Source organism: Muntiacus reevesi, chromosome 10 (genome assembly GCF_963930625.1).
Source record: "Muntiacus reevesi chromosome 10, mMunRee1.1, whole genome shotgun sequence".
In the NCBI taxonomy this organism is placed as follows: Eukaryota; Metazoa; Chordata; class Mammalia; order Artiodactyla; family Cervidae; genus Muntiacus; species Muntiacus reevesi.
Genome location: NC_089258.1, coordinates 65,132,782 through 65,156,944, shown reverse-complemented (window position 1 = coordinate 65,156,944; position 24,163 = coordinate 65,132,782). Strand labels below are relative to the sequence as shown.

At 42.4% G+C, this 24,163-nt stretch overlaps 1 protein-coding gene across 5 annotated transcripts in view; it reads right to left on the bottom strand.

Moving 5' to 3' along the window:
- DLC1 (DLC1 Rho GTPase activating protein) overlaps positions 1 to 24,163 on the bottom strand; it is a 413,805-nt gene that overhangs the window by 5,034 nt on the left and 384,608 nt on the right. For all 5 annotated transcript variants that reach the window (XM_065947630.1, XM_065947629.1, XM_065947631.1 and 2 more), the window contains 9 exons: positions 18,968 to 19,049; positions 12,400 to 12,463; positions 9,410 to 10,815; positions 8,370 to 8,546; positions 5,736 to 5,895; positions 5,409 to 5,607; positions 3,578 to 3,791; positions 1,755 to 1,869; positions 423 to 641 (listed from right to left, as the gene is read on the bottom strand). In XM_065947630.1, coding sequence (XP_065803702.1) covers positions 423 to 641; positions 1,755 to 1,869; positions 3,578 to 3,791; positions 5,409 to 5,607; positions 5,736 to 5,895; positions 8,370 to 8,546; positions 9,410 to 10,815; positions 12,400 to 12,463; positions 18,968 to 19,049 — 2,636 coding nt within the window. The remainder of the gene's footprint in view (positions 1 to 422; positions 642 to 1,754; positions 1,870 to 3,577; positions 3,792 to 5,408; positions 5,608 to 5,735; positions 5,896 to 8,369; positions 8,547 to 9,409; positions 10,816 to 12,399; positions 12,464 to 18,967; positions 19,050 to 24,163) is intronic.

The window sequence follows — 24,163 nt, the reverse complement described above, 5'->3', positions numbered from 1 at the left end:
CAACCATCCCTGCCCCCAGCACTCCCTGCTCAATAGAGGGCCAGGAGAAGAGTGACTGAGAACAGAGGAGAGCCTGAGGGGATTACAATCAAAGGATGGAAACAGCCGAGCTCCCCATAAAATGCCCAAAGGCCCAAGACCATTAGTGAAACATTCCCGGAAACTCTGGCATGATTCTATGGAGCCAAAGGATTTCAGTAGCTCGTTTCCTCTGACGTGAGTTCAATGAGTGTACCATCCCTCATCGAAATGGTTTCCACTCACATCTCAGGGATATGAATCACCCATCTGCCCAGTTCTAGAACGAAGGCAATGGGTGACAGACCGCCACAGAGAACTGTGTTGGCAAAAGGGTCTGGTCTCTAATGAACCCAAGTCCCAACCACCAGACTTGAATGGCCGACAACAAGGATCCAACTCACCTTCTTATAGGAGAGCTCAGCCTGCTCAGATGTGGAGTAGCTGACCCAGCCTTTGAACTTCTCTTTGACCTCTTTAAACAGGCTGTCCACACAGTCCTGGAGGAAGTGTCGGTAGTCCGCTGACTCATCATTACAAAGGCGTCCTAACGCTTCGAGGGTAAGGGGCTTTAGCTCCTGTTCAGTGTAGGAATTTCGACATCGGCTCATTTCCTCAGGAACCTGGGAGTGACACGAGAGACAAAAAGGATGCCTGTTGCCCATCGGTGGAAGTGGCAGGATCAAAGCTGTGAAGGCAGTCTAATCCCCCTGCTTCCCAGGTGAAGGGTGTCCCTGCTGACTTCACATGGTATCACGAGGATGCAAGCAGAGCACCTTCATAAAGGTACCTAGAAAGCTTATTCTTGTGTGAGGTCCTCCTCTTTAGGAAGAAGTTAGAATAGAAGACAGTGACTAAAACAAGGCGTACACTGATGAAGACACAGAATTTTTTTTAAATTGAAATATAGCTAATTGATTTACAATATTACAATACTTTCAAGAGTCCAACATAGTGATCTAAAATTTTTTATATACTCCATTTAAAGTTACGATAAAATATTGGCTATCTTCCCTGTGCTGTACAATATATCTTGTGGTTTAACCCCTCAAAAAACTATTTTGTTCTCTATACCTGTGAGTCTGTTTCTGTTTCATTGTATTCATTCTTTTGTCTTGTTTTTAGGTTCTACATATAAGTACAGACAGGTGCATGCAGTACTTGTTTTTCCCTGTCTGGCTTATTATACTAAGAATAATGCCCTCCAGGTCCATCCATGTTGCTGCAAATGGCAAAACTCAAAATTTCATTCTTTTTTTTTTTAATGGCGGAGTAGTATTTCATTTTATATATACACACACAGAGACGCCCCACATATTCTTTAGTTCTTTATCCTTTCATCTGTTGATGGACACTTAGGTTTAGTGTTTTTTTTCGTTTGGATATACACCTAGGAGTGGAATTGCTGGATTATAACGTAGTTCTATTTTTAATTTTTTGAGGAAATGCCATACTGTTTCCCATAGTGGTTGCACCTCAGATACAGATTTACTTCAGATAATTTGTAGCTTTTGTTTTCTAAGTAAAGGGGTATGAAGGTTGGCAATTTCATGAAATATATTAACTCTACTGAGCTTATATATTATAAAATACATAAACAAGACATTCTCAGACTACATATATAATTTCTAGCTTGGAAAAGATCTTTTGGTTACGATGTGAACAAGTATGGAGCCCAAGATGTTGCCCCTATTTACATTATCCTCAACCAATAACAAAACTTTCCATCTCCCTACCTGGAAAAGCTTCTTGCACTCAGCAATCATATGGGCTAGCCCTTGAGTGGCAGCGAGATTCTCATTCAGATCTTTCTGATCTGGTTTGCCCAAACTCTGTTTTCTTTGCATTACCCTAGAGAGAGAAATGAGGAAGAGGCAAGATTCAAACGTTTATATATTTTTAATCAGTGTGTTATTCTAGGAAACCTAAAAGAGAGAAAAAGGCTATTTCACTGGAGCTTATTTGACATTAAGTAGTTGAAGAGAGTTTTATTTTGGTCACTAAAATTTCTCAGTTGTATCAACAACATACAAAAAACATGAGAGACCATCTCTGATGAAATCCTGGCTACTTAAAACATCATGTTAGGGACTTCCCTGGTGGTCCAGTGATTACATATCTAAGCTCCCAAAGCAGGGGGCATGGGTTCGAGTCCTGGCTGAGGTAACTAAGATTCCCCCATACTATGCAGCCCATAAAAATAAAACCACCATGTTAAATAGGTTCCTATTGAAACAGGGAAGCTTATAAGGTCTAAACATGTGGGGTGGCGAGAAGGAAAGGCAGCTTTGACTGGTGGATGGGTGGGAAGCACTGGTCATTGGGGTAAATAGGATCATTCTTTACAGTTTAAAATTAAACAGGAGCCCCTCCTGTTGGTGAGAGAAAAGTCTATTGTTTCCTAGAGGTTTTGTCTTAATCTTATCTGATCTCTTTCTACTGCTCCCCTTTAGTTCTCTCTCCCATTAAAGCAGGAATGCTCTAGTCAATGGTTAGAGCCAGTTAATTAAGCATTGTATGTCTTTCAGAAGCAAAGCTAACTTCACCTAACACAACTAGGCTGACCCCATCCTAACAGCTGAGAACTATCTGTCAAGTTCCTTTAGACTTGAGGAAAAGGATCAGCAGGATGCATTTGGTAGAAAGGAGTTAATGACTCCTTTCCTACTTTATATAAAATGTTCATGTAAGTAAGAAGTTCCTCTGCCATTGTTTCCCCATCAGACAGAAGCAAGTTAGTTACTTAATGGACCTGCCCCGCAGTCCCACCTCATGTATAAAATAGATGCTAACAGCAGCTTTGCCTCCTTCAATTGTTAGGAGGATTAAAGTTGATAATGAAAGTCCAGGGTGTAGCCCCTTGCTGGGGACAGAATACGTGCTGAGCAAACATCAGCCTTAATTATTTTCCAGATTCCTCGACTTCCACAGTCACTTCACCTTCTCTACATCTAAGGAGAAACTCTGCAACGTTGGCTCAGCCCGGTTCTTAACTTTTAAGGCCGAACACAATCCTTACTTACTTCACATCCAGCTCCTTTCAACCTCCGGCACAGGCCAGCAGGTTGGTTCTGCCGAAGAGGCCAAGCCAGACTGGTTTTATTTATGCAGAAGCTAGGACTGTTTTGGAGGTCAGTAAACCCTCATGATTCTTTGCGGGCAGAAAGTATGATGACCAGTTACCGAGGGTACTGACCGAGGGTCAGGGGAATCCCTTGCCGTGGCAAAGCAGGAATGCAAACGTTTCTCAAAAGCGGGTTGAAACTAGACTGTCTAGGAGGCCACACCCTCAGGGCTGAGTAGGACGGATGGGAGAAGCAGAGGTGAGGAACGTGGGCTGCGAAAGGAGGCCAAACTCCGTTTTGCTGGATTCAGGTATTAAGACAACAAAACACACGCAGACAGCTCTATCAGGACAGGGAAGCTGCCGCTGTCTGAACAACGGGGCGTGCGCATTGTCACCGCGCGTGCGCAGCGCGTTGTCACGGGGGCGTGTGCATTGTCACCGCGCGTGCGCAGCGCGTTGTCACCGGGCGTGCGCAGCGCATTGGACCCGCACCTCGGGGAGGAGTTCTCTCTCTTCAGAGTGTTGAGGTGGAAGAGGGAAGGCGCCAAGCAGACGGCCAGGTTGGTGGGGGTCATCTGGTTCTCCTTGACGGCCGCAGTGACATCGCTCAGGAAGTAGAGGAGCGTCTGCAGGACCTCCCGGTTCTCGTCGGGCAGGAGCATGATGGCGGCCTTGATCGCCTGGAGACGCTGGTCCTTGGGCACATCTGCGCGACACCAGCACTTCCCCCGTCAACCCAGTGATTGTCCATGTACGCTTGCAAGGAAACGTCCCCAAAGCAAATATCGACACCAAAGACCTCAGCCCAGCACTGAACAAGCACTTGCAGAAAGTGTACTTGAGGTTAATATGGAAGAAATTAGGGACAGCCACCAACGTCACTACCCTCAAGTATTTCCTGCCTGTGGAGGAACTGAGAATTTTAAACACCCACCTCAGAGTTCAACTCCAGATGATGTCTGCTGTTTTCTTTTAGTTTACGGAAGTTTGGTTTCTTTCTTTTCTAAGTACTTTTTTCAAAACTCCTAGTTTACCATTCTCAATTACTGAACATTATAGGCTTATACTCTTGTTCAGTTTCAATGAGAAATTTATTAAAGACACATACAAGAGTACAAAAACTGAGATTTCTTCACTTTGACTACAAAGTGTTCAGCATATCTGAGGACTTTCCTAATTTTAACTGATCTGCTCATTCTTTAAATGAGCAAAGGAAGCTACTAAAATATTCAATTTAAACAACAGATATGTTTTTTATGTAGTAATTTAAGCTTTGGAAAGCCTACTGAGAGGCTAGTAGTAAAAATACATGCTTGAGAAATAAACCCATAAAAATATAAATAATATAACAATATAATATAATGTATATATATGTATAAACTAATAATACAGGTAGAAAATGCTGAACCCAACTTTCAGGTCTCTTATACTAGGCACATTTTTCTTTTAAAAGGCATGTGGTGGAAAATTCAAGTCACTCAAACGCAGCTCCATAGGACAAACTGATTAAACAGCTCCATGGTTACAATACATAACAAATACCTTGGTGGGGGAAATGTGACCTGTGTTTTCATAAAATCTGAAAGGATGAAACACATAATGAAATAATCCAGACCAGCTCCACTTCTCATAAAGTCAAGTCCCATGCGCCAATTCTAAAGACAATGGTAGCTCGGAAAGAAGGTGCTTTTAAATTACATCGCTGTAATACCACACTGAGCCAAGGAAAACACAAGGCTGTGAAAGCTACAATCCTGATCTTGATCATTAACTTAGACAACTGTTTGCTTTAAGCTTTACTTAAAAGTGAGATGGGCATGGGGATTGTTTCCCCAACTATTTCTGGCAGAAGCTGAGATGCATAACAGAAAGATTATTTATTCATTTTACAGCAGGATAAAACACATGGACACCTGTGAAATTTTAAACACAATAGGCTTTGCTAGAGAGAAGTGAAGCAACTGAAATACCTATAGACAAGGCAGAGAGAGAGAGATCTTGGAATCTGCTCTTCTAAGTATGTTAGATTAACACTGGTCTTGAAATGAATGAAAAAAAATGAGTTCCTGGATTTGAATGTAAAGATGTCCAATTGCTTAGTAACTGGAGAACGATGACAAAGGAGTTTTTCCTTCACTACTCACCAGATGTACAGAAATCTGTTTTGCAAACAAGAAGGCAAAAAAGAAACAAAACAAAAACTGATGACCTGTCTCTAAGAGGTCACGATGTGGGTCCAAAAGAAGGGCATCAAAGGAGCTACAGGTTTTGGCTGACCCCACTTCCCCAACCGCCAACCATGTCAAGGTCAAAGAACACTCACACTGGTATATCTGCAGAAAGGTTTCTGAGAGCTTGTTCGTCATCAGTGGCTCAGGAAGGTCTCGAAAATACTGCTTCAACATGTCTGCCACATCATAAGCAGACTGTCCCTCATAGTTGACACAATCTGTGGTGCTTTCATTCATCTGGCGCAGAGCCTGAATCCGGGATTTGACACCCGATTTTCTGAAGAGCCCAACCTTTGTTGGAAAAATAAAACAAAATGTAAAGTGTCAAGAGGAAAGCAACATTTTCCAGCAGAGCTAGAAAATGATGCATGCACCTGAGCTCCCATGATTAAGTAGGACCTGCAGACATCGGCTCTCACCTGATCCAAACAATGATTGCGGAGGTAGCGCATGGCCTGCTGGATGCTCTGGGGGAGGGGCTGTCCTGTGCGCTGCACGTTGACCGTCAGAGGGACCCCGAATACATTCCGGTCCTTATAGTCTGGAACCTTGATCCTTTTCATGAACTTGGGCACAGCCCTATTGAAAAAATATTGGAATTGGGAGGGATACGATTACTCGTCTTCTGCACATTTTGTCTGTCTCTGCAGGTAAGCCCTGTGGGTTCTAGATCTGTGCTAATAAGGTGGCTATTTAAATTTAAATTAAACAAAATTACAAATTCAGTTCCTCAGTCATATCAGCCACATTTTAAGTGCTCGATAGCCATTTGTGGCTGGTAGCTACTACTGGACAGTGCAAATATGGAACATTCCTACCACTACAGAAAATCCCACTGGACAGTACTGTTCTAGATTTTCTAACATTTGAGGCCATGAGGCCCAATAACATTTCCTCAGCTGGGGATTCTCCCTCCACTGTTAGCTCTGAGAATGGGGTCTATTTTCTTAAGGGAGAAGATGGGCTTCCTTCCAAAATGGCGGCATAGGAAGGAACAAGAGGAGAAAGCTACAGTCAAGACCCTAAGTAGGCACTTCAGGATAGAGCTGAGAAACAAGTTCCCATTTGTCCTGAAAATGGATGAGAATCATTTCTGAGCTCTTGATGAGATCCCAAAGTATTTAGGGTAAAAAAAAGATCAGGATGAAAAAAAAAAAAGCAAAGGCATGATGTTGGTCTCACATAATGAGAACTAACACCAGAGCTCAACGTGGCGGGGGTGGAAGAAGGCAAGCTAATGACTTGAAGTCAAAATAAATTCTCCTGCTGATGACCCGAGAGAACATAACATCTTTAGCTTTCTAAAGGAAGACAGAGGAGAACAATGAGGGTTTTGTGAGCCTACCCCAGGCTCCCTGGAGTCCTGACACCAGGTCCAGCCTCAGCAGTGTGTGCAACAGCAGGAAACCGATGTCATGTATTTAATGCTGTCAAGCAGAAATTTCAGCTCTACAAATGACCTCTCTGAATGGGACAAGAAAGGGCAAAGCTGAACAGGAAAAGAACTTTGTGTAGAATTTCTCCTTACTCCATGGATCCCACAGTATGAGGCTTTAACATTTGGTTTTGCCTCACTGGAAAAACTGACCAGAACTCAAGAAGTATTCTGGACTTTCAGATTCTTGAGGGTTTGGTGGCGAGGGGGGGGTGGTGGGCCACTCAGAACTGAGAATGTGAAATATGCAGTTTTAAATAGCCAGCAGGGAAACTCTGGCTCGAAGCACAGAGGAACACTGCGGAAGGCAGACTGCCTTGACTTTAGAGTGCTAAACCCACAGCCACGGTGTGTTACTGTTTATAGCTCAAGGAAAGGTAAAACTGAAGCGCAGGGCCAAATCTGTATTTCCATACAGTGAAGTATATGGATCGTGGCTCTGAATACGCATAATACTTGCTTTGTCGGGGAGAATAGCCCAGCGGCGGAATGTACAAGGAACACATTACGATCTCCACCGAGAATCTGAAGCATGTGGGGGATAAACCAGTCAATACTTATTTCTGTCATTCAGAACAAACAACTTCTGTATTTAGCAGGGCTCACATAATAACAGCCTTTGAACAGGAGATGCTTTGATGCTGAAGTTAACCTCACTACGAGTCCCAAGGAGGGGAGGAGCTGGGGAGAGAAGTTACGTTGCTGCACTGATTCTGGTTTTGCTACCAAGTGATACTCATGAAATGGACCGAGTCTCCATTTTTATAAAGAACTAAAATTGTGCAAGTGGATAATGAACACTTAGATTAGTGAAAAGACTGAAGGATACCCAGCTGACACTGCAAAATGTGCTGGGATGTCAATGTAGAGACATTTACCTGCTCTGCACTCAGTAGAAAAAAATATGCACATAATAGCTCCTGTTCATGACCTATTCAGCCAAGCAGTCTACATCTCACAGTAAATACACCAAGGACCGTACTTTCCAAAGTGTGGACAGTTTAATAAATTTTATTTTTGTATATTATTTTTGTTTATAATATATTAGAGTGGTGAATTCCTTTAGTATTCACTGCTTAAGAATCTTTGTTGGAAAAAACATAACCTAAACTCTTTAGCCCAGGTAGATTTTTGTGATAGTAAAGATACCTATATCAATCAAAAATGATTTCTAAAAAACGTGCATGAAGAGGGTTACAAGGTCAAGCACTGTACATCAAGCATTTCAAAGTTGCTCTCATAACATCCCATGATCTAAAGTTTTCTTCCCTTCCTTCCAAAATATGATCTGATCCTGTACATGTATTTGCCTGTGGTGGGCTATTCCTACCACTGGGAAGGAAGCGCCTGGACAGTGAAGTAGAAGACTAAAGCGGTCTCACCCTATCAACTGGCAGCTTGTCACTTCTAGCGCTGAAAACTCAACCAGCCCCAATGGGAATTCCCTAAAGCTATACCAGCTGAAGCAGTATTGCACGTGGATTCAAGAATGTAGACACTTAGAGCGTCGGGACAATGAACTCAAGATACAGGATCCACCTGTTACACCCTCAGTGCTGGGACAACGCTGGTTGAAAATGTTTTCCAATATGGTACACTGGGCAGTTTAAACCCTTACCAGCTAAAGCCATGCTTATTAGAAGGCGTGTATTTCTCCAGCAGGGCGGTTAACTTCAAAAGGGAGTACTTTTGCAGCAGGTTCATCTGGGCCACAGACTGGCAGTTAATCTGCAGTGACACGGAGTTTAGGCTCGGCCGATGAGAGCTCTGGAAGCTGTGCCATCTCAGCCTGTGCCTGAGAGAGAAGGGGGCGGAATGTGAGTATGAAAGCTTTTTAATGGGTGAACACACAGTCAGCAGTGGGTCTCTCACTGGCCTCTAATCTTAGGAACTGAGAAGATTCAATTTCCATTCCAGTCTGTTTTTATTTTATCCTGTGATAAAGTATATACATAAATAAAATTTACTCGTTTAGCCACTTTTAGCATACAGTTAAGTTCCCTTGTGGCTCAGCTGGTAAAGAATCCGCCTGCAAGGTGGGTGACCTGAGTTCAATCCCTGGGTTGGGAAGATGCCCTGGAGAAGGGAAAGGCTACCCACTCCAGTATTCTGGCCTGGAGAATTCCATGGGCTGTATAGTCCATGGGGTCGCAAAGAGTCAGACATGACTGAGCGACTTTCACTCACTCAAGTACATGAAGCATTAAACACATCCACGGTGTTGGGGTTCCCTGGTGGCTCAGTGGTAAAGAATCCGCCTGTCAGGCAGGAGACGTGGCTTCAATCCCTGTGGTCAGGAAGATCCCCTGGAGGAGGAAATGGCAACCCACTCCAGTATCCTTGCCTGGGAAATCCCATGGAGAGAGGAGCCTGGTGGGCTACAGTCCATGGGGTCACAAAGAATTGGACACGACTGAAGCGACTAAGCAACAATAATGACAAAGTGTTGTACAATCAATCAACCCCACTATCCATCCACAGAACTGACTTCTTCTTCCCAAACTGAAATTCTGGTACCCAGTGAACAATGTTCATTAATCTTGCAGGATGATAGGATTTTCCCATCTAGCACTTTCCTTAGGAATTTCATGGCTATAAATGGCTCAATCCCATGTCCCCTACACAGCAAGCAGAAGCAGCCCCTTTCTGATCACTCACCTGTTGGACCTGGTCAGGGAGGCCCCGACCCCGGAATCCCTCCTTTCCGGGATGTCAGCGGGCTCCTCAGGCTCGTTCAGTGAGTTGCCTGTGCTGTCCAGGTCACTGGGGGTGGCTCGGTCGTTGTCCACGTCCAGGTGTATCTGCTTGGGAGAGGACGGGCACGGCGAGACGGAGTCCAGGGCTGAGTCGGAGTCTCCCTCATCGGAAAACTTCTCCGACCACTGGTTGACTATCCTCTGCATCCCCTTCACGTGGTAGAGGATGTCGTCCAGCTCGGGGAAGATGTCCTCATTCTCCAGATCGGCCAGGTCACCCGAGCTGGAATAGAGGATGGAGCCCGGCACGTTGTCATAGATACTCAGGCGGCTGCTCACAGAGCTCGAGGAGTTACGTCTCTTAAGTTCCTTGGGGCTGCTGTTTTCTCTTCTCAGGCTGATGTGGCCGGGGCCATGGAAGCTCCCGGTCCTCCAGTTCACAGAGCTGTTATTCCCTGAGGGAGAGAAACTGCCATTGGAAAGGGCTTTCGGGAAGGTGCCGGGCTTGTGGTCTTCTGGGATGTAGAACACCGTGTCCTCCGGGTAGCTCTCCCGGTTTTTACAGTTCTGCTCCATGACGTTGTTGAACGTGGACTGATTGAAGGGATCGAAGCCCTCCAAGTACATGCCTCCCCGCTTGTTGCAGGCGCTGAGGCTCCGGGTCCTGGTGACGGGACTGGGCGTGCTCACGTTGCTGCTGGTCTCAGACTGGCTGCTGCTGCTGCTGGTCTGCGTGGAACTGGAGATGCTCCTCTTCCGTACCATAGGAACGTTGATGTGGTTGCCGTTGAGGGCGGAGATCTCCACGCAGTTCAGCTGCTTCAGTTTCTCCTCGTCCACCCCCTCCTGCAGGATGGGCCCGCTGATGATCAGACCCAGCTTGGAAGGCGCCTTGTGCTTGCTGTGGTGGGAGCCCTTGAGCTTTAAGCTCTCCATGCGCTTCAGCAGGCTGTGCGTCTTGGACTTGGTCTTCTCGTGGCCCTTCATGCTGAAGCTGAAGCTGGACAGTTCCTTGGGAGAGGGCAGGCTGCAGAAGGAGTCATCGTTGCCTACAAAGGTGCCGGAGGAGCAGACGCTGAGGACAGAGTTAGTCCGGGCTGGGGCCGCCTCCCCACGCTGGGGCGCGTGGGTGGTGAGGCTGCAGGTGCTGCGGACAGAAGCCACCTCCTGGCGATCGCTGAGGTCCGTCAGCATACTTTCATGGCTTGGGGCGCTCTTTAGGTGGACAGCGTCTGGGGACCCAGGGATGGGGTCCTGCTTTGGAGAAAAGACGTCAAACTCTTCAAGTCGGGACCACCTCTTGCTGTCCCTCTGGAAAGTCCATTTGCCACTTATTGCACAAGGCTCGTCCTCATCGGAATCCTCGCTCTGCAAAGACAGAAGGGAACCATTCGTCCCCTGAAACCGGCAGACAGCACGGGGCAGGGCATGACCCAAGGCCCGGGGGTCAGGAGACTGACCATAATGCCATCCATTCATGTCAATACCCCTCCCCGCCTTACAGCTTTATTATTATTTTTTAAAATAACCAAGATGAATGTAAGCATTTCACAGGAAAAAGTCTGAGCAAGTGTTTCAAGCTAAATAAGAGTTATATGGAAACTCTGGGATCTATAGGCTGCTCTTAAATTGCTCACAAAGGAAACCTCTGAGATCTGTGAAAACTCCAGGCATGTAAAATATTTTGAACTGGAATCAGCAACGGGTAGGACTCCCTCTGGTCTGCCTCCAGTTCTGCTGTCTGTTGACAGTATGTGTTTATATTCCCTTTTGCAACTAAAATGGTGGTTCCCGAACACTCTCATCTCTCAGCCTCTTCCCTGTTCCCTTTCCTTCCTCCCCCACCAACATGGGGACCAGAATTAGTGCCACAAGAGTCCTATGACATTTCAAACTCAGGCATGCTCCAGGCCATTTAATAAGGTTTCACAAATACCCAGTTCTGATGGCATGTAACATGCGCACACCTGACAGAACATCTCTGCTGGTGATGCCTGACTTGAAGACGGGACCCAGGGTTCCACTGTGACAGGCTATTGCATCCGAGCCCCTTGATGGGGTGTCGAGAGGCACAGTTCAGTGTGATGCATGTGGAGCGTCTCCTGTGAGCAGGGTCTCCTGGGACAGTGGGTGGAGGGCACTGAACGCTGACCTGCAGGCTCCTCTCCACAGCTCCCCACAGTGTGAGGTGAGGTTCCCGCTCATTTGTTTAAAAGGTTTAACTCCCCCAAGAAGGCAACTTGGCGCAGGTTAGATAATTAAAATCGGTACTCTTGACAGTGAAAAATATGTTCTTTGACCAAACTCACTTCTGTTTACTCTAATTTGTGGCATTCACTCCCACCACTACACCCACCTCTTCTCCTAAGATCTCATAAGACGTCCTCACATTTCAAACACAGGAGAAAATACCATCCGAATCAGTTCTGTGCCGGCATTTCACTAGAATGTGTGGGATTTCCAGCCCTCCCTCTTTCTCCTCTAATTCCTTTCTCCCTTCAAAGCTCTAGTCTTCCACACTCCACCAGCCAGCCTTCCCTGCCATCTCTACAGCTTCAAAACACAGGTTCTGTTACACATGGGAAGACAAGAGTTCCCAAGAACTTCAGCTGCAGTTTCTGCAGGGAGGCAATGCAAAAGGCACCAGAATCCTTAAGCCTCATCCCTTTAATATGTTGTAGGCATTGAGTTAATGAGGCAAAATCACAGAAAATCTGTTCAGATCAAAAATAGCAGGCGAGACACAGATTACTGGCTAGCTGCAGCTATAGGTTTCAACTACATAAAACTACACAGTTTTTGGTAAACCTGCCTGGATTATAACATTTAAAATATAGGTATTTTTAGAACAAGGAAATAAGAATTTGTGAAACAAAATCTATCACAAAACACATAATCCAGTTTTTCATCTTCTCCTTTGCTCCTACCCTATGATACATTTTATATACTCACTCTTTTCCGATGAGGACTAATTTCCAGCTTCATCACCGCACATTTGTTTAAAGTATTTAGACGCCTACAGAGCAAAGAAATAACATTAGCAAAAATATGAAACCATGGATGGTGGATAAATATTTTTTCCAAACAGTTGACATGTTTGAGTTTCTTTAAATCCATTAATATCTACAATTGAGAAGAGTCTTCGAAATTTCTTTAAAAAGTGAAGTCTAAAAATACTTTTATATTTCACAAGTTGTTTTATTTACATTTAATATTACTATTTTACAGTGAAATGGCACCCTGCAATGGTTCTGTAAAGTGCCTCTTATTCTTCACAGAACAAACAACCCTCATTCGAAGACGTGTATTCTTCCAATAGCCCCTAAGTTGAGCCATTTCCACCCTGTGCCAAGAAGTAAACGCCAGTGATGTTTCCTTTCACAGAAATAGGAACATGAGCAAGTAACCAAGCTGAGCTGTTGGTGAATAAAGTGTTTGCTGTTGTAATGTATTCTATCTCAAATCAAAATCCAAATATAAAAATAAAGCTATTTTTAGTTATCTCTGACAAATGATAGGTAGTCTGTTAAAAAACTTAGTGAGCTCTCTATAGAAAGGAGATTTGAACGCTCTTTACTACCTAATTCTTTTTTACAGCTTCCTGTATAGGACAGGAAAATGCATTGGTATAGTCGTAGCAACAGTGCAAATGATTAATTTTAAAAACTGTATACTTCAAAGGTCAACATCTTTAAAAATTCAAAAAATAAGCGCTTGAATCAGATTCTTCTTTGGAACAGGAGTCAATTTTTTTACTCTGAATGCTTTTTTTTTTTTTTTTTAATTCCTGACAAAGAGTAATAATTTAAAATTAGGAAAGTAATTTAGCTTCATCAAAAATGAAGTACTTAAAACAAAGCAAAACTCCACCTCACTGGGAAATAATGATATAGCTTAAAGAAAGAAAGTAACCCTTTACAGATAAATAATCTGTATTATTTATACAGATAAATGGCATGTAAAACTGTGAATGACAGCTTTTCAGGCCCCAAATCTTTCTAACGTCTTCCAGATGACCATCATTTAATTGTCTTCAAATGAATCCTTATCGTAGCTGCTGTCTTGCACCATCAGTTAAGATTGAAGTTCTTCCTATTTCACAGGACAAGCGCATTTAATGCACACAAATTCAAACTGATTCTGAGCCCTCTTCAAGGCTCTATCGTTCTGATCCTGTTCTTGCAGCTTGTCTAATAACTTGGATAAAGGAGGGTAGAAAGTATTTTTGCCTGCTGATAAGACTGCCTTTGATTTCATAGATTATGTGGTAGCCTGCTTATAGGATAAACAAAGATAACCCTAAACAGAGCACCTATGCTCAGGAAAATTCTCTCTGATAATGGGAAGGGAAAGAAAACAAATAACTTTAAAAAAAAAGTCCACAGACATTAAAACAAGTGGATATAAAGTCCCTTTCAAAGGGGCATCCATTACTTCAATAACTTGTATCCACAGTGTTTTAGTTCTCAAATGTTTTTAAGATGTAAAGAATCCAGGATGGTTACAGTCTTAGGTCTGGGTTTCATTAATCAAACCTGAAATCAAATACCCACTTGACTTCATTTGGGCTTTAATGGTCGAGTGGTGTTTATAATCAAGTTTACTAGGCATGGATGCCTGTAGGGTGGGGGAGGGACTGACTTCACAAGCTGCAGATTTCAGTCAAACAGAAAAGACCCCAAAGGTCATTTTTGGAAAGGTCGGCGTTATCTTTTTCTCTTGGTAGCATCAAGCTAACAATGCTTCAAAACTGAAGCCCAGGAGTTATTCCTGAAGTTTTCATGGATGTTACCAATTTAGAGAGGGTACTGACATGAAGTAGCAGCTGGGGACGCACTTTGGGTCAGGCATTGTGCCTGGAGCGTCGCGTGTATTATTTCGTCTTGATAGAGATACTACTATTTATTTTCAATGTATAGATGAGGAAATGAGGCTTGGAGTGGACACAAACCTGGTCCAAGGCTACAGAACTAAAACACAGTGACTCTGGCTCTGAGAAGCAGTCTCTTCCGCGTTCCTTTCTAAAATAAATGTTAATCATGATAATATATGGGAGCAGCTTCTACCCTAAGTATGACTCCTCCAGTGAGTGGCAGAACACTGGTATCTCACACTGCCTGTCCGGAAGCCCGGGTCCTTTCTGGCCCGCAGGGTCCCTGCTGGCTCAGTTCTTCAGGAATGTGTCAGTCTTATCTGCTGGGCAACTTGCACTCAGCTCAGAGGGGGAGGGGGCACGGAGTGAGCCATCAGAGGTTCACGGGCTCTGCTGGAGGAGCTGCAAGCACCCTGATAAAACCATGGCAGGCGTGGTCCTGGGCCTCACGTAGTCCAAGTGAAAACAGGGAAAGCAGAAGAGAAGTGAGAAAAGAAAAAGGAACGTATGCCTATGGCCCGATATATGGCAGAAACCATCGCAATACTGTAAAGTAATTATCCTCCAATTAAAATAAATATTTTTTTTAAAAAGAGAATAAAACATCCCCCCCAAAAAAACCCCAAGAATATTGTTCCCCCATCTCTCTCTGAGAATACACCCTCCAAAGAATAAATACTAGCCAGGTGTCAAGAACATCCATGAATAGCTTACCAGTTTTATTCTACTTTGAGATGCTGAAGGTGAAATGAAAGGTGCAAAGAAATGTATTTCCAAGATGCTGTTATTATTTGGCACTAAAAGCATAATGTTGAGTTTCCTAGGAAATATACTATTTAAAAATATCAAAAAAAAAAAAAAAGAAAAGAAAAGAAAAAAGGAACAATTTCCCACATAGACCTGACAAATAAAAATTCTTCCAGGCCTTAAAGATATTTTCTTGGAATTACTGCAATTGCTTTTCTTTTAATAGGACCAAAATAGTAACATAGCTGAAATGTACTAAATGGCTGGGTGGTTCACAGAGCTTAGGCTCTTCAAGGGTGATTATATAATAAAGTACAGACTGAAGACGCTCCTGTCATTATGTGATTTGTCATTATATGATTATCATTTTATTTAAGTAATTCTTTGGTGTATTCATAGGAGTCAGTTGTAACCTCACAGGAAAACAGCAATGTGGGATATATGAAGTTATAGAGAGAAGATTTCAGAAAAGGTATTCTAAGAGGTCACAGTTTGCATTATCATCTGCATATGCTTCAAGACAAGTGAATCAGTCCTCTAGTATTAATACTGAATGTGATGCTCTCAGAATCTCGGCCTTATCCTTGGGGTTGGATCATAACAGCAAAGCTAGCATGACTGGGACAAAAGCCAACCTCTCCAAGGAAGCAAGTACGTTCACTCCTTACAAGTGTGCATGCTAAGAATGCTGGTAAGCAATCCAAACCCAAACAATCTAGTAGTTGCATAATTACAACTTTTGGTCATTATAAAACTTTATATTATTTAAGACCGTATCATTATCATTCTCAAGAACACACTGTCTACAAGTTTTCTGCTCTTAGTAGATTATGTTAAGAGGTCAGCACCTACTAGATTATTGATCAAAAGGAGCTTTAAAGGAGCTTTAATATCTGCACAAGTGATAAGTACATGAATGTTTATAATAACCTCTAAGCAGAACATGGGAGTGTATACTAGTATGTAAATGGGAGCATTTGATCTGTGTGTGGGTGGGGGGAGGAGGGGTGGCAGGAAAGAAAAACCATGTAAGAATTATTTTATTTAAAACAAACCTTAAAAAGTTTTAAAGTAAAAACTATTAAATATTTAATAATATTTTATTAAAGTGAAACTTTTAGCTGAGTTTCTGTTAACTATATTACCATATGTATTTAAAATCAACTGCTCAAACTGTTTCAACAAGGCAAAAAGATGGAAGTCTATGAAACAGTCTGTCTAGGGAAAAACATGACAGATCACAAGGCAAAGTTTCAAACAACACTATAGATTCAGGATCTGCTGGCCCTTTGAATGCTGTGGGCTGAGCGAGTACATAGAAGAGGCCAGTCTAGCAAATGAGATGAATATCATCATCAGTAAAAGCAAGTGTCCCCAGCAACTGTGATGACCATCCCAGGATCTGGAGGGCATTTCCAAGGAAGATGCTTGCCACTTCCTTCTTCAGAACATTCGTTTATCCCTATCCAAGGAAAATCATTTGCCATAAGAAGTCTGTTTATGTGAAAGTGTGGACAAGAGACCTTGAGCTTTTCATTACAATCAACTTGATGACTATTCCTGTGAATTCTGAATCCTACCTCAAGCTTTCCTCCACATACTCAAATCTGGGTGTCAGTTTTAGGCCTGATAAATTTTAAAGCACTTGACATCCATCACTGCATTTTCTTCTTATACTTAACCCATATTATTCTACACATAAGAGAAACATATAACAGCAAGAGAAACCAAAGACCAATCAGAATACACTGGTGGAATCCTAAGAGAGAGCAAGGTCTAGTTGTTTTTAGGCTTTTCATCAAAGATCTGAGTACAGAGTTACTCCCTTCAAAGAGAGGCAGACTCTCTGACGGTGCTGAGAGCCGGTACAAGGCACAGGGTACGGAGGATGCCCTTAGACCCAGAACAGGGTAACTGCATTTCAAACTGATATTAAAAAGGAATCTAATCATGACCCCTTGGGCTGTGATGCTGCCATGATATTTTTATGACCCAGAAATTCCTAAGCCGTTGCTGCTGTTTACAGGGCACGCTCACTAAGTAGCTTGAAATGTGTGAGACGGATGATCTGACGCAATGAGCATGTCTCCTAGGACACATCTTAGGAGTGACCTCATTTCTATGCGTTATCACCAGTGATGAATTGAGAAGAAATTAATTCTGTCCCACAGCTAAGCATTCAAACATTTCAAAAATGTCTGGAGTAATTTATATACCAGATGTGGTCCCTTCCCTCCTAAACTGTGTTGGGGCCATTTTTTCATTACAGATGACATAACTATGATATTATACACTCTGTGGGGTGGGGGTGCGGGGCCTTGGAATTAGGTTGCTTTCAGAAAGTGTCTACATACCCTGGGCTTTTCTAAGCAGTCATTCAATTGGATTTGAAAAGTGACAGTGTTTCTGTGGTTAATATGGCATTTTTTTTTCTTCTTTCTGAAGCCAGGAGAACTAGTCTATTCCATGAAAGTGAAAGTGAAGTAGCTCAGCTGTGTCCGACTCTTTGCCACCCTGTGGACTGTAGCCCACCAGGCTCCTTCCTCCATGGGATTCTCCAGGCAAGAATACTGGAGTGGGTTGCCATTTCCTCTCCAAGGGATCTTCCTGACCCAGGGATCGAACCCAGGCCTCCCGTATTGCAGGTAGACGCTTTAACCTCTGAGCCACCAGGGAAGCCCTATTCCATACTTCATTGTAAATACCATACTTGTCTTTCCCTAAAATGCCTGCTTAAGTTAGGTGCTTCAAAAACCACTGGATGACATAAAAGAGGCAGAAAACAGTATTTTCACAGAGCTACAATTCCTTTCTTTGCCTGTAAAAGGGAAATACATCCTGGGTGCCATTCCACCTCAATGATGCTTTTCCAGGTTAAAAGTAATACCGAAATTAAAAGAAAACTAATTTTACAATCAAATCAATAAGTGAATTAGTCTGTGTATGATCTTTTTCTCTCCAAAATTCACCTTTGATGGCTTACAGGTTTTGAGAAAAATTACAAGGATGATTAGCTTAAAAATGAATAATATGTCCTGAAGAGCTGGAGAGGATTATCAGTGTCCTGTCATCGTCTGCTGCGTATTTTATCGCTTCCACTTCATTAAAGCCTGCGAACTGCTCAGTGTGAAAATCCACCAGCACCACGAACAAGGGTTTCTGACACTTTTTCTCACATTTCCCATCAGTCTCATTTGCTGCCTGTCTACTTTCTGTTACAGGCTGTGCTGAGTTCTTTTACAGCTGTATTTAATCCTATCGTTATGAATGTGTACGTGGGGAAGTTGAAGAGGTTTGGAGATGCTTTCCTGGAATTCAAGCCACGGTCCTCCTGCCTCTAGCTTGGCGTAGTATCCCCCTCCCCCACGTCCACTGATTTCTCTAAATGTGTTACTTTCATTTGACAGCAGCTTTGACTCTTTGAGGCCACCTGGGTGGGGCTGAGCAGTCAATTACACTGCCTTAAAAAAAAACCCTGTTCTAGGTTTTCAAACCGCCTGAGCATTACCTGTTTGAGAAAGCACATGGCATCAAACATGGAACGGCACTGAGTAGGCCCTGGGACTGTGCTATTTTAATGGCAATACTAAATAATAGGAAGTTACTAATTTTAATTAAAAGGCCTATGATTCATAAGGAAGTAAATCTCTATATCCAAATACTATTCAAAAGCCTGACATAAATAGGGACTTCCCTGGCCGTCAGGTGGTTAAGACTTCATGCTTCTGCAAGGGGCATGGGTTCGCTCTCTGGCTGGGGAACTAAGATTGTGCATACTGTGCGGCCAAAAAGAAAAAGACACCTGACATAATTAGAACAAAAGCAAACTCATCCCAGTGATAAATACTATGCTCTTAAAAAAGAAAAGAGAAAGAAAGCACTCAAAACATTTCAGTTTACCTGCATAAAGCCTCAATAGCATCTCTGTCCAAAAAATCATGCTCTCTCTTCACTGAGGAAATATCAATGGGGAACAGAAGATCTGTAAGAGAAATAAAAACAAATATACTTATTGAGCATTCAGACGCTTGCCAATCTAGCCCAGTTTAGCAGAGGGAGAAAAAAAAAAACCCTCAAAAACAAGATAATTTCTTGAATACTTACTGTGTACAGGTTATCTCCTTCCCTACTAAGTGCTATGGGAATGTAAAGCAGTTTAAGACAATATCTTCTGTGTCCTAAAGGAGCTTGGATATCAAGTGGTCTGCAGACTCAAGTATCTGCTGTCAAAGATCAGTGGTTCAAAACACTGTTTCACCTTTAAACAAATCAGCAGTCAACAGACCTGCTATATAAGTTATAATTTAAACCAGAATGAATACCAGAAGGACGCTTCCTTCTAATGTGGCTGTTTCCTCCCTCCCCCGCCATGTGTGTCTTCACTCACATTTGATCAGGGAAGGGGTCACAGAAAACCAGGCCAAGGAAAGATCTAGAGAACAATGGTGGTTGTCAATGGAATCCAGTCATTTGCATGACATCAAAGGCTAAAGAGAATTCAGGATGTGCTATTTTTAAACAAAAACTAGCACTTCCATATGGCTTTCCAGTGGTTTATATAAATCCCCCTGAAACAAAAGGCCAGCTCTAAAGCTGGTGTAGAAAGACAGAATCTCAAATCCTTTTATCTGTAGAAGAGTTCACTACTCTAAGAATACATTAAGTTATATCAAAATCGAAAAGCAGAAAAGGGGAAGAGTCAACTCAATGGATGAATTCACTTTTCTGTCCCTCATTGAGGAAGAAGACCAGCAGTGCTTCCATGGAACACGACAAAGCTCTGGAACTGCCATTAGATAAGAGCAAGTTATCCCTCTTTGGTGTTCTAAGCTATTAAGGTAAATAACGGGCCTTCCTAGTAAAAAGCTTGCAAAATAGCGTGAGGAAGAGTCTTTTGTGCAACTCTGTGGGTCAGGAGCACTGCAGGACACAAGAATACACAAGGATACACAGAATACACAAGAATACACAGAATACACAAGAATACACAGACTACACAAGAATACACAAGAATACACAGAATACACAGAATACACAAGAATACACAGAATACACAGAATACACAAGAATACACAGAATACACAGAATACACAAGAATACACAGACTACACAAGAATACACAGACTACACAAGAATACACAAGAATACACAGAATACACAAGCATACACAGAATACACAAGGATAGACAGAATACACAAGAATACACAGACTACACAAGAATACACAAGAATAGACAGAATACACAAGAACACACAGAATACACAAGAACACACAGACTACACAAGAATACACAGACTACACAAGAATACACAGAATACACAGACTACACAAGAATACACAGAATACACAGAATACACAAGAATACACAGACTACACAAGAATACACAGAATACACAGAATACACAAGAATACACAGAATACACAAGAATACACAGAATACACAAAAATGCACAAGAATACACAGAATACACAAGAATGCACAAGAATACACAGAATACACAAGAATACACAGAATATACAGAATACACAAGAATACACAGAATATACAAGAATACACAAGAATACACAGAATACACAAGAATACACAGAATACACAAAAATGCACAAGAATACACAGAATACACAAGAATGCACAAGAATGCACAAGAATACACAAGAATACAAAGAACCTAAAGACCCCTTTGACCTCCCAAATGGCTAATGCTGCAAGGGGAACCTGACATGGCTGTTGGTAGTTTTGGAGACACAAGTAACTAACAGTATTCTAGTTCTGGGGTTGACGTGGGAGCACATGATGGTTCGTTATGTTTTTATGGCTTCTAACTTATGATCATTGGTTTTAGAGGACGGTATCGAGCTCTTTATCTTCAGTCATCAATTTCCCAAAAATTATACTTATAAATACCCCCCCCCATCAATGTTGAAGATTAACATAATGAGTGTTGTGGTCTATTCGTTTTCCTGAAGGCCAAAGTTAGTGATCCTGTTCTCTGAATGGTAAGACAGATAGACCAATGAAATAACTTGAGCCTAAAGATTCATGAAGAAATTTATAAAATTCAATATTGGAGGATCTACCTCTCTTCATTACCTTATAGACCAAATGATTAGGGAAATGATTAGCTGCACCACTATAGTAGCAATAAGAGAGAAGACTTCTAGTGAATGTAAACTATTAGTAAATAGAAGCAAAGCAGATTATAAAGCTGTTCGAAGCATCTGGCAACTGTATTTCACTTTGAACAGACATCATGCACTCTAAGTATTAAAGGACAGAGCTTATATTAAGGAATATGCTTGTAATACTTAATACATGTAAATCATAAAGTTAACATGCCTGTTGCGTGCATCTGAGACAGAAACTTTGCTATTTTAGCAATTCCTAACTCAGTGTGCCCAGAGCTATATTTTAGATTACTTTCCTGACCCAAATTAACTTTAAAATTCTGTTTAAAAAAGAAATTCTAGGAAAAGTAGGGACTAAATGCAAGAGAAGAGTGAAATAATTACTTTTTGTTGTTGTTGTTCAGTAGTTCTCAGAGTTCTTCAGGTTAGGATTTAAACTTCCAGCTTGGGTTTAAATGCAGGATGTATATATTGTCAAGGACCAAAATAAAGCTAGGAATCAAGGGACAAGTGTGGTGGTATGTGGTATATGTGTGTACCTGCCCTGCACATGGGGGCAGGACAAAGGAGAGAAATTATAAACGCTTAGAACAATGTACAGTACAACCTCAAAAGTAGATTTAGGCTTTAAAAGACTTATAAACGTCAAAGGACCCCCAAAATGTAACTTGCGAAAATAAAGTCTGTCTCTTAGGATTTGGAAAGATGTAAGCAGAGACCGGAAGGGGATCTCAGCAAAGATACACATCAGAAGAAAGGGCTGCTTGGCAGCAAATCAACACTAAAAATTGACATAATTGAAGGAAATTTAATTTCTAAACAGGAGAACAAAAGGACAAGCATGTTACTGCCACTGCAAATGCAATTATCTTTCCGCCTCCAGTAGAGCTGTGAACTGAAAATCCAATAGAATGCTGGGCCGCCCCCACCCCCACCCCCTCCAAAGCCCTACTGAGAGACAGAGGTGCTGTAAACGGTAATAGGTCCAAAATTCTCCTACAGGAAAGATAAGCAACTCCACATAATAAACACGCGGGCTAACCAAACACCTTAAAAGAGAGAAAGAAAGGAAGGAAGAAGGAAAAGGAATTGGAGATATTCTCTGAAATGGAGGAACAGTAAGATATTCTACACAGTCTAATTATAAAATAATTTTAAACCCATCTTCAAGGAGAAACATCATACATTCAGTCTGGGCTACTAAGAGGAAGAGCAGGCATTATTAATGAAGTAATGAGTTAGATTAGCTGAGTGAGGTAGGGATATAAAAATGATCTCTGTGGTTTCTCCCCAGTTTGCTTCTGGGGAGCATCCCTACTCCCTCCATTTCCTTCTTCAGTGCAACCTGCTGCAGCGGGACTCCCCTGACGGTCCACGGCCTGAGACTCCATGTTCCCAATGTAGGGGGCCCAGTTCAATCCCTGATGGGGAAACTACATCCCATAAGCTGCCACTAACAGCCAGTGCAGCCAAATAAATAAATATTTCCTAAAAATGAAGCCTGATTATCACGGGAGCACCTCCAAGCTGACAAACTGTATCCAGTCTCAGCACTTGTTGTTTCTCCATTGCTAAGTCGTGTCTGACTCTGTGACCCCATGGACTGCAGCACGTCAGACTTCCCTGTCCTTCACCATCTCCTGGAGTTTGCTCAGACTCATGTCCATCGAGTCAGTGATGCCATCCAACCATCTCACCCTGTTGCCCGCTTCTCCTCCCGTCCTCAGTCTTTCCCAGCATCATGGCATTCTGCTCATTTATTAAAGAAGAATGCTGGTGACCAGTAGATACCAGAGAGAGCCCACTGCCATTGCTATAGGAAGCAGCCTACGTGTTATCATCCTAGAAGGATGGGAGGGCAAAAGAAACGTCTTAAAATCACTATTTATTGTGAGAAGAGTTGAACATTCCTGGTGAAAAGACTGAAATGACATCATTTAACCTGGCTCTTTCAGCAGTTTTGTCACATAATGCCTGTCTCATAGCATCTCCTTCCTCTTACGTGGTGAAAAAGATGTATTCTTTCAGCGTAAATCAAAGAAAATTATGCTTGCTTTTTGAGTTATTTGGCAACCCCTTAATGGTGTTCTTTGAGATCTGAACTGTTTTAATTTTACAATATCTGCAGCATCTACTAAAGTGGTGGGCACCCCTGATGGTGCAGAATTAATACTGGCTTGTTGATTAGCTGAATGGATGGTTGGATGGATAGATGGATGGACAGATGAATGAGAAACATTTGGCAATAAGAACAATAAGTCTCCCGTTTAAATGAACAACCTCTTCTCCTCGTGTTATACAGAGCACACTCTGCCCACCCCAGGCAACCAAAGACATGAGCGAGACTCAAGGTGCTCAGCATCCTGTTTCAGCATCCAAGTTATGTTCAGGCCACTGTGAAGACATCAAGAAGCAGCAAAAAGCCAGCCTGAAAGTGAATGTGCTAGTTGCTCAGTCCTATCTGACTCTTTGCCATCCCGTGGACTGTAGCCCACCAGGCTCCTCTGTCCATGGGATTCTCCAGGCAAGAACACTGGAGTGGGTTGCCATGCCCTCCTCTAGGGGATCTACCTGACCTAGGGATCGAACCCGGATTTCCTGCATTGCAAGCAGATTCTTTACTGTCTGAGCTACCAGAGAAGCTACTTAAAAGTCAACCTAGATCTTGATTTCTTTTAAAAAAAGGGTCCACTTACTGAAATAACCTAGGAGAAATAATATTGATCGAATGACAATTTAAGGAAAAGTGAAAGGCCTAATGACAAAGTAGGGAAATATATCTACGACACATGACCAACAAAGCCTTAGTGTTTAGAATAAAGAGCTCTTATAAATCATCAAGAAAAGCACAATCAACTCAGGGTAAAAATGGGCAACAGATATTTCACAGAAGAGCAAACACATATGACCAGATGCCATGAAGAACTGTGTCTTAGCATCAATAGCTAGAAAAATGCCAGTCAAAATCT